The sequence below is a fragment of the Poeciliopsis prolifica genome, unplaced genomic scaffold, assembly GCF_027474105.1.
Source record: "Poeciliopsis prolifica strain line A6 unplaced genomic scaffold, Auburn_PproV2 SCAFFOLD051, whole genome shotgun sequence".
Taxonomy (NCBI): Eukaryota; Metazoa; Chordata; class Actinopteri; order Cyprinodontiformes; family Poeciliidae; genus Poeciliopsis; species Poeciliopsis prolifica.
The window spans coordinates 2,971,993-2,988,338 of NW_026562426.1; the positions used below are offsets into that span (position 1 = coordinate 2,971,993).

The window sequence follows — 16,346 nt, forward strand, 5'->3', positions numbered from 1 at the left end:
TGTGTGTATGGGGAGGGTGATGGGGGTGCAACTTAGTACATAATTGAAAATGCTTGCTGCCGTGGTCCATTTGCTACGCTTTTGTTCTTCCTACATCAGCAACGGAGGCGCCGCCAAGATGCTGCTCTTAGGGGATTTGCTTTTTGTGTGTCATTTTTTTCCCCCTCCCCATCTCATTTCCTCTCTCCTTTGATGCCCTTTTTTTTTTTTTTTTTTTGTGACAATTCACACTTCAGTTGAGATTGCTCTAAATTTTGATTCGTGCCAAAGTGCTCTTTTTTTTTTTTAAGTAGCTTTCTGTCTGGATGCCATTTGTCCCTCTCTTCCTGCCTTCATCCCTGAAATGTTTTGTTTTTTTTGTAAGCGTATCCACCCATATTATGCGCTCAAATTTGAGCTGTGTCACAGACTTAAATGTTTCCAAAGTACAGCAGTTAGCGTGTCACTTAACACTTACGCCTTCTGAGAGGCATTTATATTCGAGACGAAACTGCGCATCGTTTTCTGTCTCTGTTTTAAACCTCCTTGTATGAAAAATTAACGTCATATTCTCACTCCGGGGTTTGCAGGATGGCTGCTTCTCCTCCTCCGGCCCACTTGCCCTTTGACCTGTTATTACTTGAGTGGTAAACATATCCGCTCATGAGATTCGGCTTGCAGTGTGAAAACCGACCACTTCCTTAAATTGGCCCAGCCTCTTTCCCCCAAGGTAATGTACCCAGGACTCTTAAAGTCATTTCATTGTAATAGAGCCTGAGAATAAACTAGATTTGGCGGTGCACCAATCCGAGTCTTCCTGGGTGTTTTATTTTTATTTTGGGTCGCCCTGTTTCCCTCCTATTTCAGCCCCAAACTTTATTACCTGAGGCTGGATCGTCCATGTGTCCTCCTCCAGGGAGTCAAAAATCGTGGAACTTCACAGAGACAGCAGCTCCAATGCATCTTTAAGTTATTGCTCGTGCTATTGTTGACTGCTGAGGGAGTCGAGGCTTTTTGCCGGTGCTAGCAGCGTCCGTCCTTTTCCCAAAGAGCTTTTCTTTTCTGTTCTATATTTTGTTTTCAGTGCCCAGCGATGATTCCAAATTACACTTCCCAGCCAGCTTTACCTGGCAGAATTTTGTCGTTTTTGACTTTATTTCCAAACTATGATAAAAGTTTGTTCATGGAAGTTTGAACGTCGTAATATGCCGCAGCAAAAACTTTTTGGAGCTTTATATCTCGGGCAGATTTATTAGCACGTTTTGTATTCAAAGTGTTTTACAGAAAGATGTAGAGGTTAAACCCACAGGCATGAAATTAACAAGAAAGATACTGAAAAAAACCCTGCAAATTTAAATTAGAAAGAAAAAAGTGTTGACAAAATACTTTCAACTATCATATTCCCGGTTAAAAAGACGACAGTGGCATTTTCCCTGTCAGGTTTAAGGGTTTTTTTTATATTGAAGTTGCCTGATGTTGCCATATTTTGGCATAATGAACCTGAATTTTTTTAAAAAAAAATCCCCAATTTAAAGAAATATAAAAAGGATTCCAAAAATTTCTCAGCAGATTGAGTTGTACATAATAAACAATAACATCATATATTGTGATAAAAACAAATGCTCGATATCAATATATAACACGTCTGATAGAATATTCACTGAACTCCCATCCAGAACTGCACAGCATTCTGGGGGATGTAGGCGGAGAAACAGATCTGAGCTGCTCAGCTGCTCATGGCGGCATCAACTCACTCACTGTTTGGTTACCAAGCAACAACCTGTTGAGTAATTTGTGCAGCAGCAGTTTCAGGTTTTCATCTTCGCTGCTTAAAAATAAATAGAAAACAACAGAGCGAAGTGAAAACTGTAAATAAAAGAGGAAAGGTTGCGCCACCAGTTTGGCCAAATTTCAGATTTTGGAAATTCATTCATAATTATAAATACTGGCTGATTTTAAACGCTTATGTCAAAATTTATTCTATTCAACTGTCTAACAGCTGAAAGAACAATGACAACAGCAAATAAACGGAAGCAATCAAAGAAAGTGTTGTAGAATTAGACGAGCTGAGTTTTTTCCTCGCGCCAGTTGAGCTCGCGTTTGTGTTTTTGTCGAACGAGATTGAGTTTTCGCCGTTGCGAACGCTCTCGAAGGCCTCGCTGCCTGCGTGGCGATACCTGCAGGTGTGTGTTCTGCTTTTGACAGATGCATACACTAAGTTCTCCCTGGCTGCTGTTAGACTGATGCCTGACATGTGTCCACTGTGCAAGCTGCCTGTTTTGACTGTTAGTGTGTGAACGAAGCCTAATGCAGTGGAAGGGGGGCCGTGTGCCGTATACAGGCTGGCAAGCTTCAGCAGAGATGTCAGCACCTGTTTTTATCCGGCATGATGGACTAGCACAAAGTTGTAGATTATTGTAAAATGAAAAAAAAAAAATTATACATGGTTTCCTTCCTGATCTTTCAAAGGAAAAACAACGTGGTGAGCATGTCTTTGTAGCGTCCGCGTTGCTGCTGAAGAGAATATCCATCGCCGCTTGATGGTGTGTTCATGGGGTCGTGATGCTTTAGTAATTCTTCCAGTTTTGCATGTAGGTCAAAAGATCATTTTGGCCGTTTTCTCTTCGTGACTTACAGCAAACTGTATATTTCTATCAACAGTGCCTTACTAGTTGCTGCTTTTCTATAGGGGCCATTCTGTGGAGTGCATGACTAATAGTTGGGTTAAAAATGATCTTCTTGCCTGGCCTGTCAGTTTTTGGCTCAGGGCCATTTGCAGCTTTGCAGCTGTGCCGTATTCCCTCAGTTTTCAAATGTTGGAACAAGCGGCGGCCCACTTCACTTCAACACATCTTTTCTTCTCCTGACCACTGTTATGTGCTCCCAGTCTGTGTTTCGGCTTTTCTGTTTTTATTAGATTAAATTGCTCACACTTACGGGTTTATTTATTAATTAGTCAACTACTGAAATGCTGTTGGTGGCTTTGGATTTGATTCAAGCACGTCAGAATGTAAATGGAAAGGGCAGGTAAAATGTTTAGTTATGCACATTCTGAAAAGTGCACACCGCACTGTATACAATGCCTGACCAGGAAAAAGTTCAGTTGTCTCTGGCTTTGATTACAGCACACACACCATCAGTTTCTGCAACATTACAAGATTGGTGTCTGTCAGTCGTTTTATGCATTTTTCACCAATATCTAGTATTGAGGATGAACGGAGAATCTGACCACAGCACAAAGCCTTCTCCAGACATTCAGGAGCGTCTCTGTGGGTTAAAGGTCCAGACTGTTTTGAGGTCAGTCAAAGTGTGAAAATGATGTTTCATGTTCACTGATGAATCCTGGCATTGTCATCTTGGAATGCGCCCGACGCATTAGGGAAGAAACAATCCGGTCATTCGGTGTGTTTAAGTTGTCGGTGAACCTCAGTGTTGCTGGACATAGAGATCAGTGCTTGTCTATTGCCAAGTCCAGTCCATGCTAGGCATGATGGGTACATCAGTTCAACTGCCACTCTTCTAACGATGATGTGCCCGTCACAGTGGAAGGAGTTCAATCCGAACTCACTGGATCACTTTGCTCAACAGTCCAATCTTCTCTTGTTGGCTTCAGTGATTAGTGGTTTTCTTGTGGCTATGCAGCTTTTCAGTCACAGCCCCTTGAATTCCCTTCGCATTGTGGGTTAAGAAATTTTCCGGTGTTCTTTTCTCTGTTATGATTTCACAAAACAAACTTTTTCCCCGATTTTCACAATCAGTCAGGACTTTCTCCCGGTCACATTTCCTCTTCATGGAAGACGATGGTTCCGCACTTTCCTTCCCGGGTTTTCTTAATCAGACAGTTCACAACCAGATTTCAGGAGTTCCTCCAGTCTCCTAAGTTGTTATCTTTTTAAACAGACTTTCCCCATCTTTTCCATGTCTGTGGCTCATGTCTACTGACATAATTGTTAAGAAATGAGAAGGTACTCATTGCATCAGTTGTAGTTAAATTACTTGGTTCCATCTTTCAAGTTTGTGCAAGTGGTAATGTTTTTGGGGGGCTAGGTAGTTTATGTTTAAATGGTCCATCACAAAACATCCAATCATTTTAAGGAGTATGAATACTTTCACACGAAGAGGTTTGTTCATCCTCTCCTTTTTTGATTTATGAGATTTCCCCCTCTTTCTGTGTGCGTTCTCTCTGAAGGTAAGGAAGAGTCCGTTGCCACCTTCAAGGGCAACGAGTTCTTCTGCTACGACCTGTCCCTGACCCCCATCCAGAGCAGCACTGACGAAATAACGCTCTCCTTCCGAACGCTGCAACGCAACGGCCTCATGCTGCACACCGGGAAGTCGGCGGACTACGTGAACCTGTCCCTGAAGAGCGGCGCCGTCTGGCTGGTCATCAACCTGGGCTCTGGGGCCTTCGAGGCCCTGGTCGAGCCAGTCAACGGCAAGTTCAACGACAACGCCTGGCATGACGTGCGCGTCACACGAAACCTGCGGCAGGTAAGCGGCTCACGGTGGTGCTGTCAAGGTGGTTCCTCTGTCTGCCACTTCCTCCTCCTCGTTTCTGTAGGGTTACGCTTGGAGAAAACCAGAAGATCCCGCTTCAATATGCTCATGTCTCGTATGTTTGTTTTACCTCAATTTAATGTCTAAAGTTTCTCTTTTTTTCTAGGTGAAAGGTGAGCTTTTTTCCCTTCGCCTTATCTCTTCCTTGAGATTCTGTTTTGACACAGTGACCAAAGATTGACCTCACCATCATTCAAAAGGGAAATAGTTAAAAGTACAGTACTTGAGCTGCAGTTGAATCGATACTCACAAAAAGCAATAAGTCAATTCATTGTGTGGTAAATTAAAACAAGCTCAATAATTTTCTTTCTGATTTATCCTTTTCCTCTTTCTGCCAAAAACTGGCTGGCAAAACTGTTTTGGTCTTAACTGGCCCATTTCTAAAGAATAATGTTTTTACAGAGAGTTCAGAATTAATTTATTTGGGTCATTTAAAATGTCTTCCAGTTCCATAGTTAAATGTTCATCAGGAATGAAAATTTATTGATCTTTGAGATTGTATTTATGCTCTTACCATTACATTGAGACAATTGGTCTCAAAACAATATTATCGTTTATCACAATAACTTTGAGTCCAGTAAATTTTGTTACAGCGGCAGACCTAATTGATAGAAAATCAAAGCTGAATTCATTCATTCTAGGATTGTCAAAACAGATGGCAAATAAAGTGTTCTGCCCTTTACTTATGCACATACGCTCAGACATGCACACTTGAAATCCAGCCTAGTTTATCAGCGAAGCCAATGTTTCACCTCAAACTTCGCCACGGCTCAGTGTCTTTGCCCGGGCCGGTGAAATGTTCTCTAATCTGTGTGAAACGTTGTGTGTTTATCTGTGGCAGCTCGTTTGCAAATGCACAACAAAACCTTTTTTTGAGTGCCGGCCGGACCCGGTCATCAGTTGGCAGCTGCAGATAGCAGCGGCGAGGTACAATCAATTTCACTTCCACGTGCCATGCTTACTTCTGCACATTTTTCCTCTTAAGTGTAATTGGAATGAATGGCTTGTCGGTACTAATAATTGGGAATTCTGAGCAGCCTGGAATGCAAAACAAAACAAAACCAAAAAAAAAAGCTCTAATGTGAATGCGTTCCCACAAAACAGGTGGATCAGCTCGTTCTGGGTCTCTGGGAGGCGAAGAAACATAATGAAGAAGTTACTTTCAGCAACTCGAGAAATCCTCCAACACCGCCAAGGTGCTAAAAAAAAATAAAGAAACTAAGAGCACCTATTAAATTGAAAGGATAATTCTTTAATGTTTTTTTTTTCTCATTTTCAAACTCTTGCACAAGAACATAGGCAGAAAATTCAGATTCATCTTGTTGTCTTTCATGCCAGGAAATAAAGTGAATTATGGTATGCTGAGGAGCCCACACACTCACACAAACTCTAAACCAGTATCCAAGAAGCATGCACACACACACACACACACACACACACACACACACACACGCACACACACCCCCACAACACACACAGCTGGGGTCAAATGTGGAGCCGTGTGTGATCAGCAGAGTGAGACTGGTTTAATGAGTTTGGGAAGACAACATGATTTTAAGGATTTACAGCATGAGACAATCCACCTACCACCAACCGCACCGTAATGATCATTAGGCAAATGGGACACACAAGTACACACACTTGAAACAACACACTCTTTATCTGGCTGCCTTTCTCACCGCCTGACGATCGGGCTCTGGGCCTTAAACTGGGTTGTGTTTTTGTTGCCGATGCTAATGAGGAAAAAAACGTAACACAGCGGAGACTTTACCAAATCGTTTACCTTTATTTTATACTTTTTTAAAAAGTTTTGATGCCAAAGTCAAAGCTCGACTGCTTGAATCGTTGGGGGGAAAAAAACAAACAATCTGACACAACTCATGTCCCTCTGCAGACATCAGATCAGGATGCTTAGTCCACAGCTTGACTCAGAGTTAACCAGCCATATCATGTTGTTCAGGTGAACTCTGTTAAATCACACCGCAGCCACAGTCTCCAGTGGATCGTTGTAATTGATTTAACAGGCAGTCCTGGAGTTTATAGAGCTCTGTAGATTTACACCGTCGGCACAGAGGGACACAGGAAGTTGGGTATCAATGGCGCAGACCACCTCTGACCTCATGTTTACTGCAAGGCGGATCAATGAGAGCCTGCGAGTTATTAAACCTCACGGCAGCTTTGCTGCACATCGGCGTCACGAAAGCAGCCTTGTTAAAACTGTGACGTCAGAAACAAAACGGCAAGACAGGCAATGATGGAAATGAAGAGCAGAAAAATGAAAACTCAGGTTTTTGTAGGGCTCAGTTGAAAAGGACAACGAGAACGAACAAAGCTGAATTACATCGTGACCTGTGTAAAAGTCATTTTTTTGCCAAAAGTGTTTTTGTTAAAAAATGAATAAAGAAATAAAAATCACCACCTCTTTTTTGGTAAAAGATATTTTAGGCAAAAAAAAAAAAATTACTTAGGCCATTTTTTAAAATACAAAAGATATTAACGTCTTTACATTTAAAATGACCAAAGACGGTTTAATCAGTCGACTCCTTTTTGTGCTTCAATATTCATGGACTTATCTGTAGAACATCTCTTTACCATATTTGCCTAAAGTCCAGCTACTGTATTTGTGACACTGTCCATAGACTATATCTAAAAATATACAGCTAGGCTTGCTAACATGCTACTGACCGGTGTCTAGAGTTCAGCTAATCCAGGAGCGCCTTTATCTCCTTTGGCACTGATTGGCTGAATCCCCAACTTCTGAGAAATATCATCATGTGTACTAGAGCAAAGATGGTTTCAACTGTGCAAATTACTATTGAAATAAGTAATTCTAGACTATTTTAGAGGGGATCTGTAGTATTTGTGGATTTCAGCAATTCACAAACAGCTGTGGAGATAATTCAGACATCTACATTTGATCCAGTTTCTGCGTTTTTGTTTGGGCTTCTTTTTTCATATGTATGGATATATAACTCCACAGGCTGCTTTATGGTTTGTGTTCCCATATTGACTCCTTCCAAATAAAAAAAAAGGCTCCAGGCAAATGAGCATCCCAAACATCTCTGTGACATCATCCTCTCCTCGCATCCCAGACGAGCACAACACACTGACTTGTGCCGCATGCCTTCTGAGAGCTGCAGTTTGCAGGAAGTGTTGGACGTCACCTGAGGTTTTAGTGGACTCTAGCGTCTTGCGACATCATCGATAGCTATCTTGGTATCAGCAACCTCCCCCTAAAAAGACAAAACAAACAAACCAAAAAAAAAGAAGCAAAGCCTCGAAGCGTCCCTCCTTTGTTTCCTGGTGTGTGTGTGTGTATTCACTCTGGTTCTCTATATAACCTATGCATTTGTCAGCTTTGTGCGGGATAAAATGAAGCAGACAGAATTAGGTGAGGCGATAGGGACTCTCTGCCAGCACAGAAGAAAGAAAAAGTGGGGGTTTGTTGGGGTTGACTTACAGTACTTTGTTGCAGGATTACAAGCTCAGAGCTCCCCTTGGTGGACACTTCCCGCACTACAAGTGTGTTTGTTTTCAGTGATTTCTCTCAGGGTCAGGCTTGTCCTTGTGGTATACTCTGACTGGCAGGCCAGCACACATCTCTTGACCTTTTTTTATCAGCACAAGTCTCTGTCCGCAGCACATGCAGAGTCCCAGCCATCCTGTACGATTCACAGGGCACATCAGTTAGCATAAACAGCGAACCACAGCTCCTTTGTCTCCCCTCTCCCTCTTGCCTCTCTGACATGATTTGCCATCACGGGCGTCTTGTAGACGTCAGCGCAGGGGCCGTGCTCTCCTGTGGGGATGTGGACGCTGTCTAAACACAGCGGCAGAAAGGAGAGAGCCAGAGGCACAGATGCTAATGTCCATGTCAGGTGTGAGTCTGAAACGCAGCTGTATCACAGTCTTTTCACCAAACTATGTGAAATGATTGCATTGCTTTTGTTTCAAACAAATTAGGCTCCTTGACTAGGAAAGCCAGTACATTCATGAGTCATTTTAAAGATAACTAAGTATAATTATAGAGTAGCACAAAAATAGCAAGCTGGTCTGTCGATCAAGCTAGCACTTTGGTTGCTAGCAAAGCAGTGTACCCCTAGCTTACCAGGTATAGTTTTCAAACTTTATTGCTTTAATATATATATGAGTGACAGCAAAGGGTAGTTCAGTTTCTAACTTCCTTGTTTACTTACAATCAGAAATATTTAATTTTTAATCACGTTTTGTTTTGAGCATGAGAACAAAGAAATTTATTTTCGCTAGCTGACTAGCAGTGCACAGCAAAACATATGGGAGACATATAGCTCAGTTACTTTATGCAAATTACTGCCAGAGAGCAAAAAATTACTTTATAGCAAAGTCATTATGTGATGGAAAGTTTTAGCAGTATTGAAACGATCAAAAAACGTCTTTTCAGCAAGTACGGCCCTCTGAACGGCATCCATCCGGTCCAAATTCCACCCGTCATAAGTGCATCTCACCATAACAATTACAATAGGTGGAATAAGACACAGAAACTGAAAAAATTGCGTAACCTTCCAGCTCTCAACCCTCAATCACATCGCGACCCCCGACCCCATTGCCAGTCGTCACGTCTATTTTATATGTGTATTTCACATGTGTCAAGCGTGAACCAAACTCATCTTTTCAACTTTTAGTGCAAATAGCTCAAATAGTAAATATTAGAAAAAAGAAACTAGCTTCTTAATTTATTTAATAATAAATAACAAATATGTACTGCAAGATTTTAAGCTCTGTTTCTACAAGCTTGTGATTTGCGTGACAGGACGTACACACCAATCCTAACTTACGTGTAACATTCAGATTCAGTCTTTTGAATTTGTTGTCATATTTGCTACAAAAGTAACTGCTACATGCAAAACATCTAAGATGGAGACAAGCTCGTTGGGGAACAATCAGAATCAGAAGAGTTATTAGGATCTAAAATTTGTTATTAGATCCTTTTCAAATGCCTGCAGGCTGTATTTTCTTAGGAAACCCAATTTCTTTGCACATTTTGACGTCCATGTTCTGAATATTTATGAATTCTGCCATACGAATTTATGTCAAGAGCTTTGCACTTTAATGTATGGAGTCATTTAGTTATCTTCTGCTGACAGTTAGTAGCTATCTCCCACCCCCAAGAAAAAACGAGTTACTGTCTACTTTATTACAGAAATTCGGCTGTTGATCTGAAATCTCTGGAATTTTCCTTTGTTCAGCTGTGAAGCTGAAAATATGTTCTACAGAAGAAAAAAAAATGGGAACGCCGGCAGAAGATGAACAAAATATTTTGATGAAAGGCAGAAAAATGTATGACACATTTCCAACATCTGTATGTAGCAGTTGCAAAATGGATCACACAGGACTCAGGATCTGCGTCAGTTTATTCCTATAACACAACGTGGGACACACTCAACCATCGGTGTGGCACACACAACCATTCACATCCCAGCAGCTCAGCAGCTGTGTAGGCAGCTTCTGTCTGGCTGCTCCAGCTACCTCACAGAACCCCACTCTGTTCGACATCAATAACCACCCTCCCAAAACAACATCAGGAACCAAAAACAACAGACATGTCAATTCAACAAAAAGTGTTTTGAGAAGGTTCATAATAATTATAAAAAATAAGTAAATGAAATCAACTCAGCTACATGTACAGTACAATTTTTTTCTGAAGTGGTTAAGATTCACTTTGGCATATTTCAAATATGCCAAAGGACTTTGGCATATTTCCTTTGTAATTTTGCAATTAAAATCTCACTGGATGAAAAGTAATAATAACAGAATCAATCTTTGTTTTCATTTTTGTTTTGTTTTTTTGTGCTGCAGGTTTAAAGAAGGGAAGCAGGCGAGTGAAAGATGCTGTGCAATCATGTTCCTGCTTTGATAATTGCATTACGTTAGCATCATTAGCTTAATCACATTCTAAGATTTGTTGGGATTATTACAATGCGCGATATTGCTCTTTCATTTCCTTCTATTCAGTCTGCCAGAAAGATAAAAACAAAACAAAAAAACCCAAAAAAACACACACTAAATGCCTCCCTCTCCTTTTTTTTTTGCCAACTCTCTAACTTGATGATTACTGGCTTGATCCTAGCAGAGCGTTTTTGTTATCGGTGGGCTTTGGAGCCCCAGAAGACGCTTTGCAGTCAGAGCTAACCCAATTCTTAAACCAGCATGAAGAATGAAATGTGCACTTCTGTGTTTTTGTTGTTGTTGTTGTTTTTAACTTCTGTGTGGAGGAGTTAGAGGAGGAGGAAGAGGAGAAGGGAACAGTGTGCACAACAGAGAGCGAGAAATGAAGCACAGCGCTGCTATGAGACTTAGAGTATCAGAGCAGTGGGAGGATCAGGGCAGAACAGGGAAAGAGACAGCGGTTTGATTTTGTGCTACACAGAACAGAGGCGAGTTTTCTCTGAAATCCCCAATGTGACTTTACAACCTGAAGACTCAACAACCGTTGTGTCACAGATCTGGGTCAGTAGCTTATTCGCTAACTGCGGAGAGGGATGGATCCTTGATCTCGACGTCTTCCGTTTCCTTTCTGGATTACCCCATTTGTCTGTCTTTTATTCTCTCACCTACTGGCCGCTTTGTCGTCTGCCGTGTCCTTTCTAGTTCCCACTCGTTTTGTTCCCTCAGTCGCACAATTGACTGGATCAATCGAATGTTTTCATATATATTTTAAAGAATGAAAAGTTTAGACTGCCTCACACGTTTTATTACGTTCTTCGAAGACGGACGTACGTACACGTACGCTGAGGCTGCACTCCTTTGTCTTGGCTTTACAGGACAAATGTAGGTTTTAGATGGGCTCATTCACAATGTGTGAGTTCAATGGAGGTGCATATATTTTAAGGCAACACTTTAACCAGGTTGCTGTCTTGTGTGACATAATGGAAAAATCCAAAGAAAGGCAAAATATCCGATAGAGAGCTGCATATCATTTTACAAATTTGGGTAAAAGTTCAAGATGGCTGAAGATGAGCTGTGCGTCAGGCAATGTTCATGACATTCAAAAACGGACAAATATACATAAAATATGAATCAATAATCCTTTTACTGAGAATCTAAATCCTCTCTAAACAAACAGGGTTTTGATCGTAGTGTTTTGCCTATTTTGCTGTTTTCTGGACGTTTGCTCCAAATTTATGATGCTGAATGATGCTTCTCCATGTTTGGTTGTGGGGATGCAGAGCAGAACTAGAAGACCTGAGAAGTCTGGAAGGTTGATGATAAATTTTTAATGCTTTAGCGGTGCTAAAGCTGTTCAGTGATTCCTAAACTAACAAGTCAGTGGAACAAAAGAAGCATTTTTGATAAGAGACAAAATATCTTTGGGAAAACAGATGAAGTTCAGTTGTCTTCTACGTAAGCGCTTAAATTCACACATTCTCGGCCATGCTTCCCTCCACTGAGGCCCACATGTACACGAAGTGGACTCAATGCAAACTCAAAGTCAACATCCACCGGAGACGTTGGTGGCAAGGTCGATTTTTACAACCACACACTCTGTGCCGCGTGCTAAACTGCCCAGCGGGAGCAATTGTTTGGTATGCGACGCCGAGCTGATAAGGCTGGGCGTTAGTGCCATCTTCTGGTCGAAATTCAGGCAAAATTTGCAGAAAATCTGGCGAAAGAGATTGGAATATATAGAACTTGTTTTTAAAGGAATTTTAACACAGGAGGATGAAGATACAGAATAGAAACTTCAGGCAAAATCAAATGCATCTCAACAGGGAGGCAGTAGAACAGAAATTAGAAAATGACCACAGATTATTTCATGCTTTAAAAGGAATGTGAAAGATTTATGGATACTTGAGAAAGTGGGAAAAAAAATGAAATCATAAATTATCCAGAGACTTAGGAAGTGTTTAAGATGGGAAAAAAAATTAAACAAATTCTTCCCAATTGTAGAGCACCATGATTCCCCCTCTTAAAGCTCATTATTAACCTAACTCTTAACTCTGTTAAGTGACTTTGTGTAAGAGGGAAACACAGCTACACTGTGACGTATGGACCCACCGGATAGAGCAGAAAATCCTTCAGTGACTTTGTCTGGGAAAGACACTCATTGTCTTCGTGGATCATCTCCAGAGGGAGAACAGGAAGTTTCTGGCAGCAGTAGTTCAGGTAAAGACGCCCTCCCTTCATATGACACATCTGAACAGAGAGTCACAGGGTGTAGTTTCTCTTCCAATGGGAAAAAAAAACAGAAACAGAGAGTAAACAAAGTTAATAGCAGCAAACGTTGAAAATAATGAAAGTAGCAGAAAATAACAGAGCGAAGAAAAGTGGTCAACATGTCCTCCAGCAGGCAATAACTTGGTATAATCTAAGCCAGCCTTATTGAATAATAAGCCTGGTTTTCCCCAGACCTTTCCAATAATGCTAGCTGCCTCATGAACAAATGCTCTAATTGTTCTGTTTGTATGATTGAATTTCCAGGACAGCTGTTGTTATTTAATGAGACGGCAAATAATTGTTGAACTGAATGACCGTGAAGTGTGGTGTGGACGGGTTTTGACTAGAACCTTCTCACTGTTTGGAGCTATTTTACGTAGCATGCAATACATGCCCATTAATTTTTTCATCTTGTTATGTATGGCAAGCCAACTTTATTTATAGAGCATCTATGGAGCAGCTTTCTATCAACCTATATTAATAATAAACATTTAAGAGGTTTAAAAGTAAATAAAAATAGGTTATGAGTTGCAAACAGCAAATATAAAGTTGTTTAAACTTGTTTTAAACCGGCAGATTGAAGATGAGCGGTGATTTTTAACCCATGCTGATTTGGTCCAAAAACTAAAACTTTTGTTTTATCCTTAGTTAGCTAAAGAAAATGTAATTTAATAGTGAATATTTACACCTGACTGTATTCTCCTGGTGATAGACTTTGTGGCATCAGAAAATTGTGATTCTTTATCTTAGTGAAAATATTTGGAAGAGGAGAGGACCGAGGGTGGCACCTTAGTGAACTCCACAGATAATTTTATTCAGTTTAGATTTATAGATGCCTCAAATAAAGTTAAACTGAACACCAATTTTATTGCAATTGGTGTTCAGGCATCAAAATAGTTGTTCAAGGCTAGAATATGTGTGTATGTTTATATAGGCTTTTACTTATTCATACCATACTGTTTTCCAAAAGAAATGCCCCATAATACATCAAAATTATATCAGACAACAACACAATTTATGTAATGAATCATTTATGTGACATTAAATGTTAAGCTTTAATAATAATAACAAACACGTTACTGTGGAGGCAACAAGATAGAGGTGCAAAGTTCGAAAGAAAATCTCGAACGTCATTGACTGACATGTTCTGATTCATCCGGTACATCCAGTTGATTCTTTTAAAAATATACAACCACATTTGAATAAAAGCAGAAAAACATAGAGGAGAAAAAGTTGATATCATCATATCAGCCCTGGTGGGGAAGGCTACATAGAGGATCTGCTGCTCTGACAGAACAGCAGCGTGGTTCGCCTGTCGCATGCTGCTGAAAATTCACCACAAAAAAACTTTTCATTGAACTGTTTTCGCTATTACTCCCTTGACATTGAATCTTCTCACTCATGCCAGTACTTCACTTACCACTTACTTCGAAGCTGTCAATGTGGTGGGTTGGGCGCCGGGTGGGCTTTGGGGGGGTTATCAGTCAAGCCATTGATGTTTCTCGCAGACTCCTCTCAGACAGACCGGCCCTGTGATTGGCTCAGATCTGACACATCTGAACTGATAACCAGCACTTAAGCTGAGGATCCGACACGGCATCCATCGATTTTTGCAAAGACTAGTTTACACTTTGACGACTTAAAGACCGAGCGACAAACACTTCACTGCTGCTCCTGCTGAGGGACCAGCGAGACTGCCGAATGAAGGTGTCAAACTCTCGCAAGCGCAACAGCTTGATGCGGGGGAAAACATGCCAGTAGGTGGCGGTAATAAGATGCCCAGAGTTCTCTACGTGTTGACATGTATTATGCACCGTATGTCAGTCTAAAATAACCGAACGTCTTTTTTTTAGGGGGGGCTTATTGTGTAATCAGTTCATGGTTTGCACCATGCCCACTGTTTGTGCTTTTATGTTTATAATTAGTGGTCGTTTTTCCTTCAAGTTAAGCGCAGGGTCTTCATTATTTAATCACAATTGATATTGGCTTATCCAAAAAACATACATTGACAAAACAAGCAACATTTTCAATTCAAAAACTATTTTTTGAATAGACCTATCAGCTCAACAACAAATATATTGATTATTTTCAATCTGTTATTCGGGTTCTTTAACCATCTGATTGGTGCAAAGTGTTATTCTGCCCTTTCAGCTTTCTTGAGTTGAGCTTTTTTAGAAATGTGGATTGTGGACACTGATATTAGCATCTGCTGCTACATGGTTAGCTTTGAGATGCTATTTAAGCCTGGAAAAGCTGTGTTAATAGGCTAACTCCTTTTAACACAACTTGAACACAACTGTCGTTTTTTTGTCCAGCGTCCCATCAGAGGCAAAATTGAAATCTTGTTGTTTGTGGATGTCACTTGTGCATCAGATTTACTGGTGTACCAGAAACACGTCGAAAAAAAAAATGCTGTAAAAATGTTAATGTGGCAAAATCTATCTAATTAATCAATCAAAATTAACATGTTTAACTACTGGCTCTACTTACAATACAGTTACCAATAAAGTTACAAAAAATACAATAAAATAAAGAGCTTACAGTTGAGTCTCTGCCTCTCTTTTCATTGGCTGTCGTCATTCCGGTCAGTACAAACTAACCTTCTGCTTCCAGATAAAAACTGGGAGTTGGCACATTTTTTTTCCAACAATGTCCTCCTGTCATTGTTGGACATTGTTGGACGATCATGTTAAGAAAAAATCCACATAACCTATGCAGCATTCACTTGTTGCACCTCATATTTAAGTGGGAATTGAGAACTTCTGAAAACAGATGCATTTTTTGCTGATGCAGTTCTGTGTCCAGATTTGTATATTTTTAAAAAGATTTTAATTTGGATGACCCCTTTTTATGTAGGAGACCCTCTATAGAAGGATTTGGTCGTCTGGCTGTACTGAAGCTGAACTAATCTCCAAAGCTATTACAGAAATAATGAAACCCAGCTTTGTTCATATATGCAGACACAAGCAGCAGATGGCTAGCTTCATATGGTTTACTGACGTATCCTTATTGACGTATCCATAAAGTTTATAAATTTCCAATTTGATCTCCTGAGGCTCTTGTGTCTGGAGTTTGTCTGAATTCATAGAACCGCAGGCAGTCCAAACCTTTCGTTATTGGTGTTCTCTTGACTATCGTTTGGAAAGATTTAAACACTAAAATTCACATAGAGCTGCTCACCACTCAACGTTTTCAGTTTTGAAAGTCAAAGCTACAGATTGACACAACCAAGCCGCTGAGGCGTTGAAATTTTCATCAAGGAGAATCATTTTGTGTGTTTCATTACTAATGCATCCTAATTACAGGAACAGTAAACACTTATAAAGTTTTCAGCAGCAGTGCCAGTTTAGCTAATTAGTTTATTTTACACGCTAGTTCCCAGGCAGGTTCATGCACACACTGAGACAAAAACGTAAAAAGAAGGAAAAAAAGAAAAGCATGTCATGCATGAAATACTGCGGTTTGGAAGCCCACATGAGATGCCGTGGAAACGGCACTAATACATAAAAGATAAAGGTGCCTTTTGGAGAACAAAATGTTTCTTTTTTTTTTTTGTCTTTGATTTCTGTCATATTGTGTTGAAAGATCCTTTTATGTGTGAGCCAATGCCACTGGAG

General features: G+C 40.4%; 1 protein-coding gene and 1 long non-coding RNA gene across 8 annotated transcripts in view; one reads left to right on the top strand and one right to left on the bottom strand.

Moving 5' to 3' along the window:
* Positions 1 to 16,346, top strand: part of nrxn2b (neurexin 2b) — a 686,688-nt gene that overhangs the window by 257,467 nt on the left and 412,875 nt on the right. For all 6 annotated transcript variants that reach the window (XM_055058558.1, XM_055058564.1, XM_055058563.1 and 3 more), the window contains one exon: positions 4,169 to 4,470. In XM_055058558.1, the coding sequence (XP_054914533.1) occupies positions 4,169 to 4,470 (302 nt within the window). The remainder of the gene's footprint in view (positions 1 to 4,168; positions 4,471 to 16,346) is intronic.
* LOC129378264 (uncharacterized) lies at positions 7,947 to 15,459 on the bottom strand. Of its 2 annotated transcripts, none has more exons than XR_008608038.1 (4): positions 15,271 to 15,459; positions 14,150 to 14,259; positions 12,571 to 12,738; positions 7,947 to 8,198 (listed from the first exon to the last, which is right to left on the bottom strand). It is a non-coding gene; the product is annotated as an uncharacterized LOC129378264 (long non-coding RNA). The 2 variants fall into 2 exon arrangements; XR_008608037.1 differs by lacking the exon at positions 7,947 to 8,198 and adding an exon at positions 11,667 to 12,175.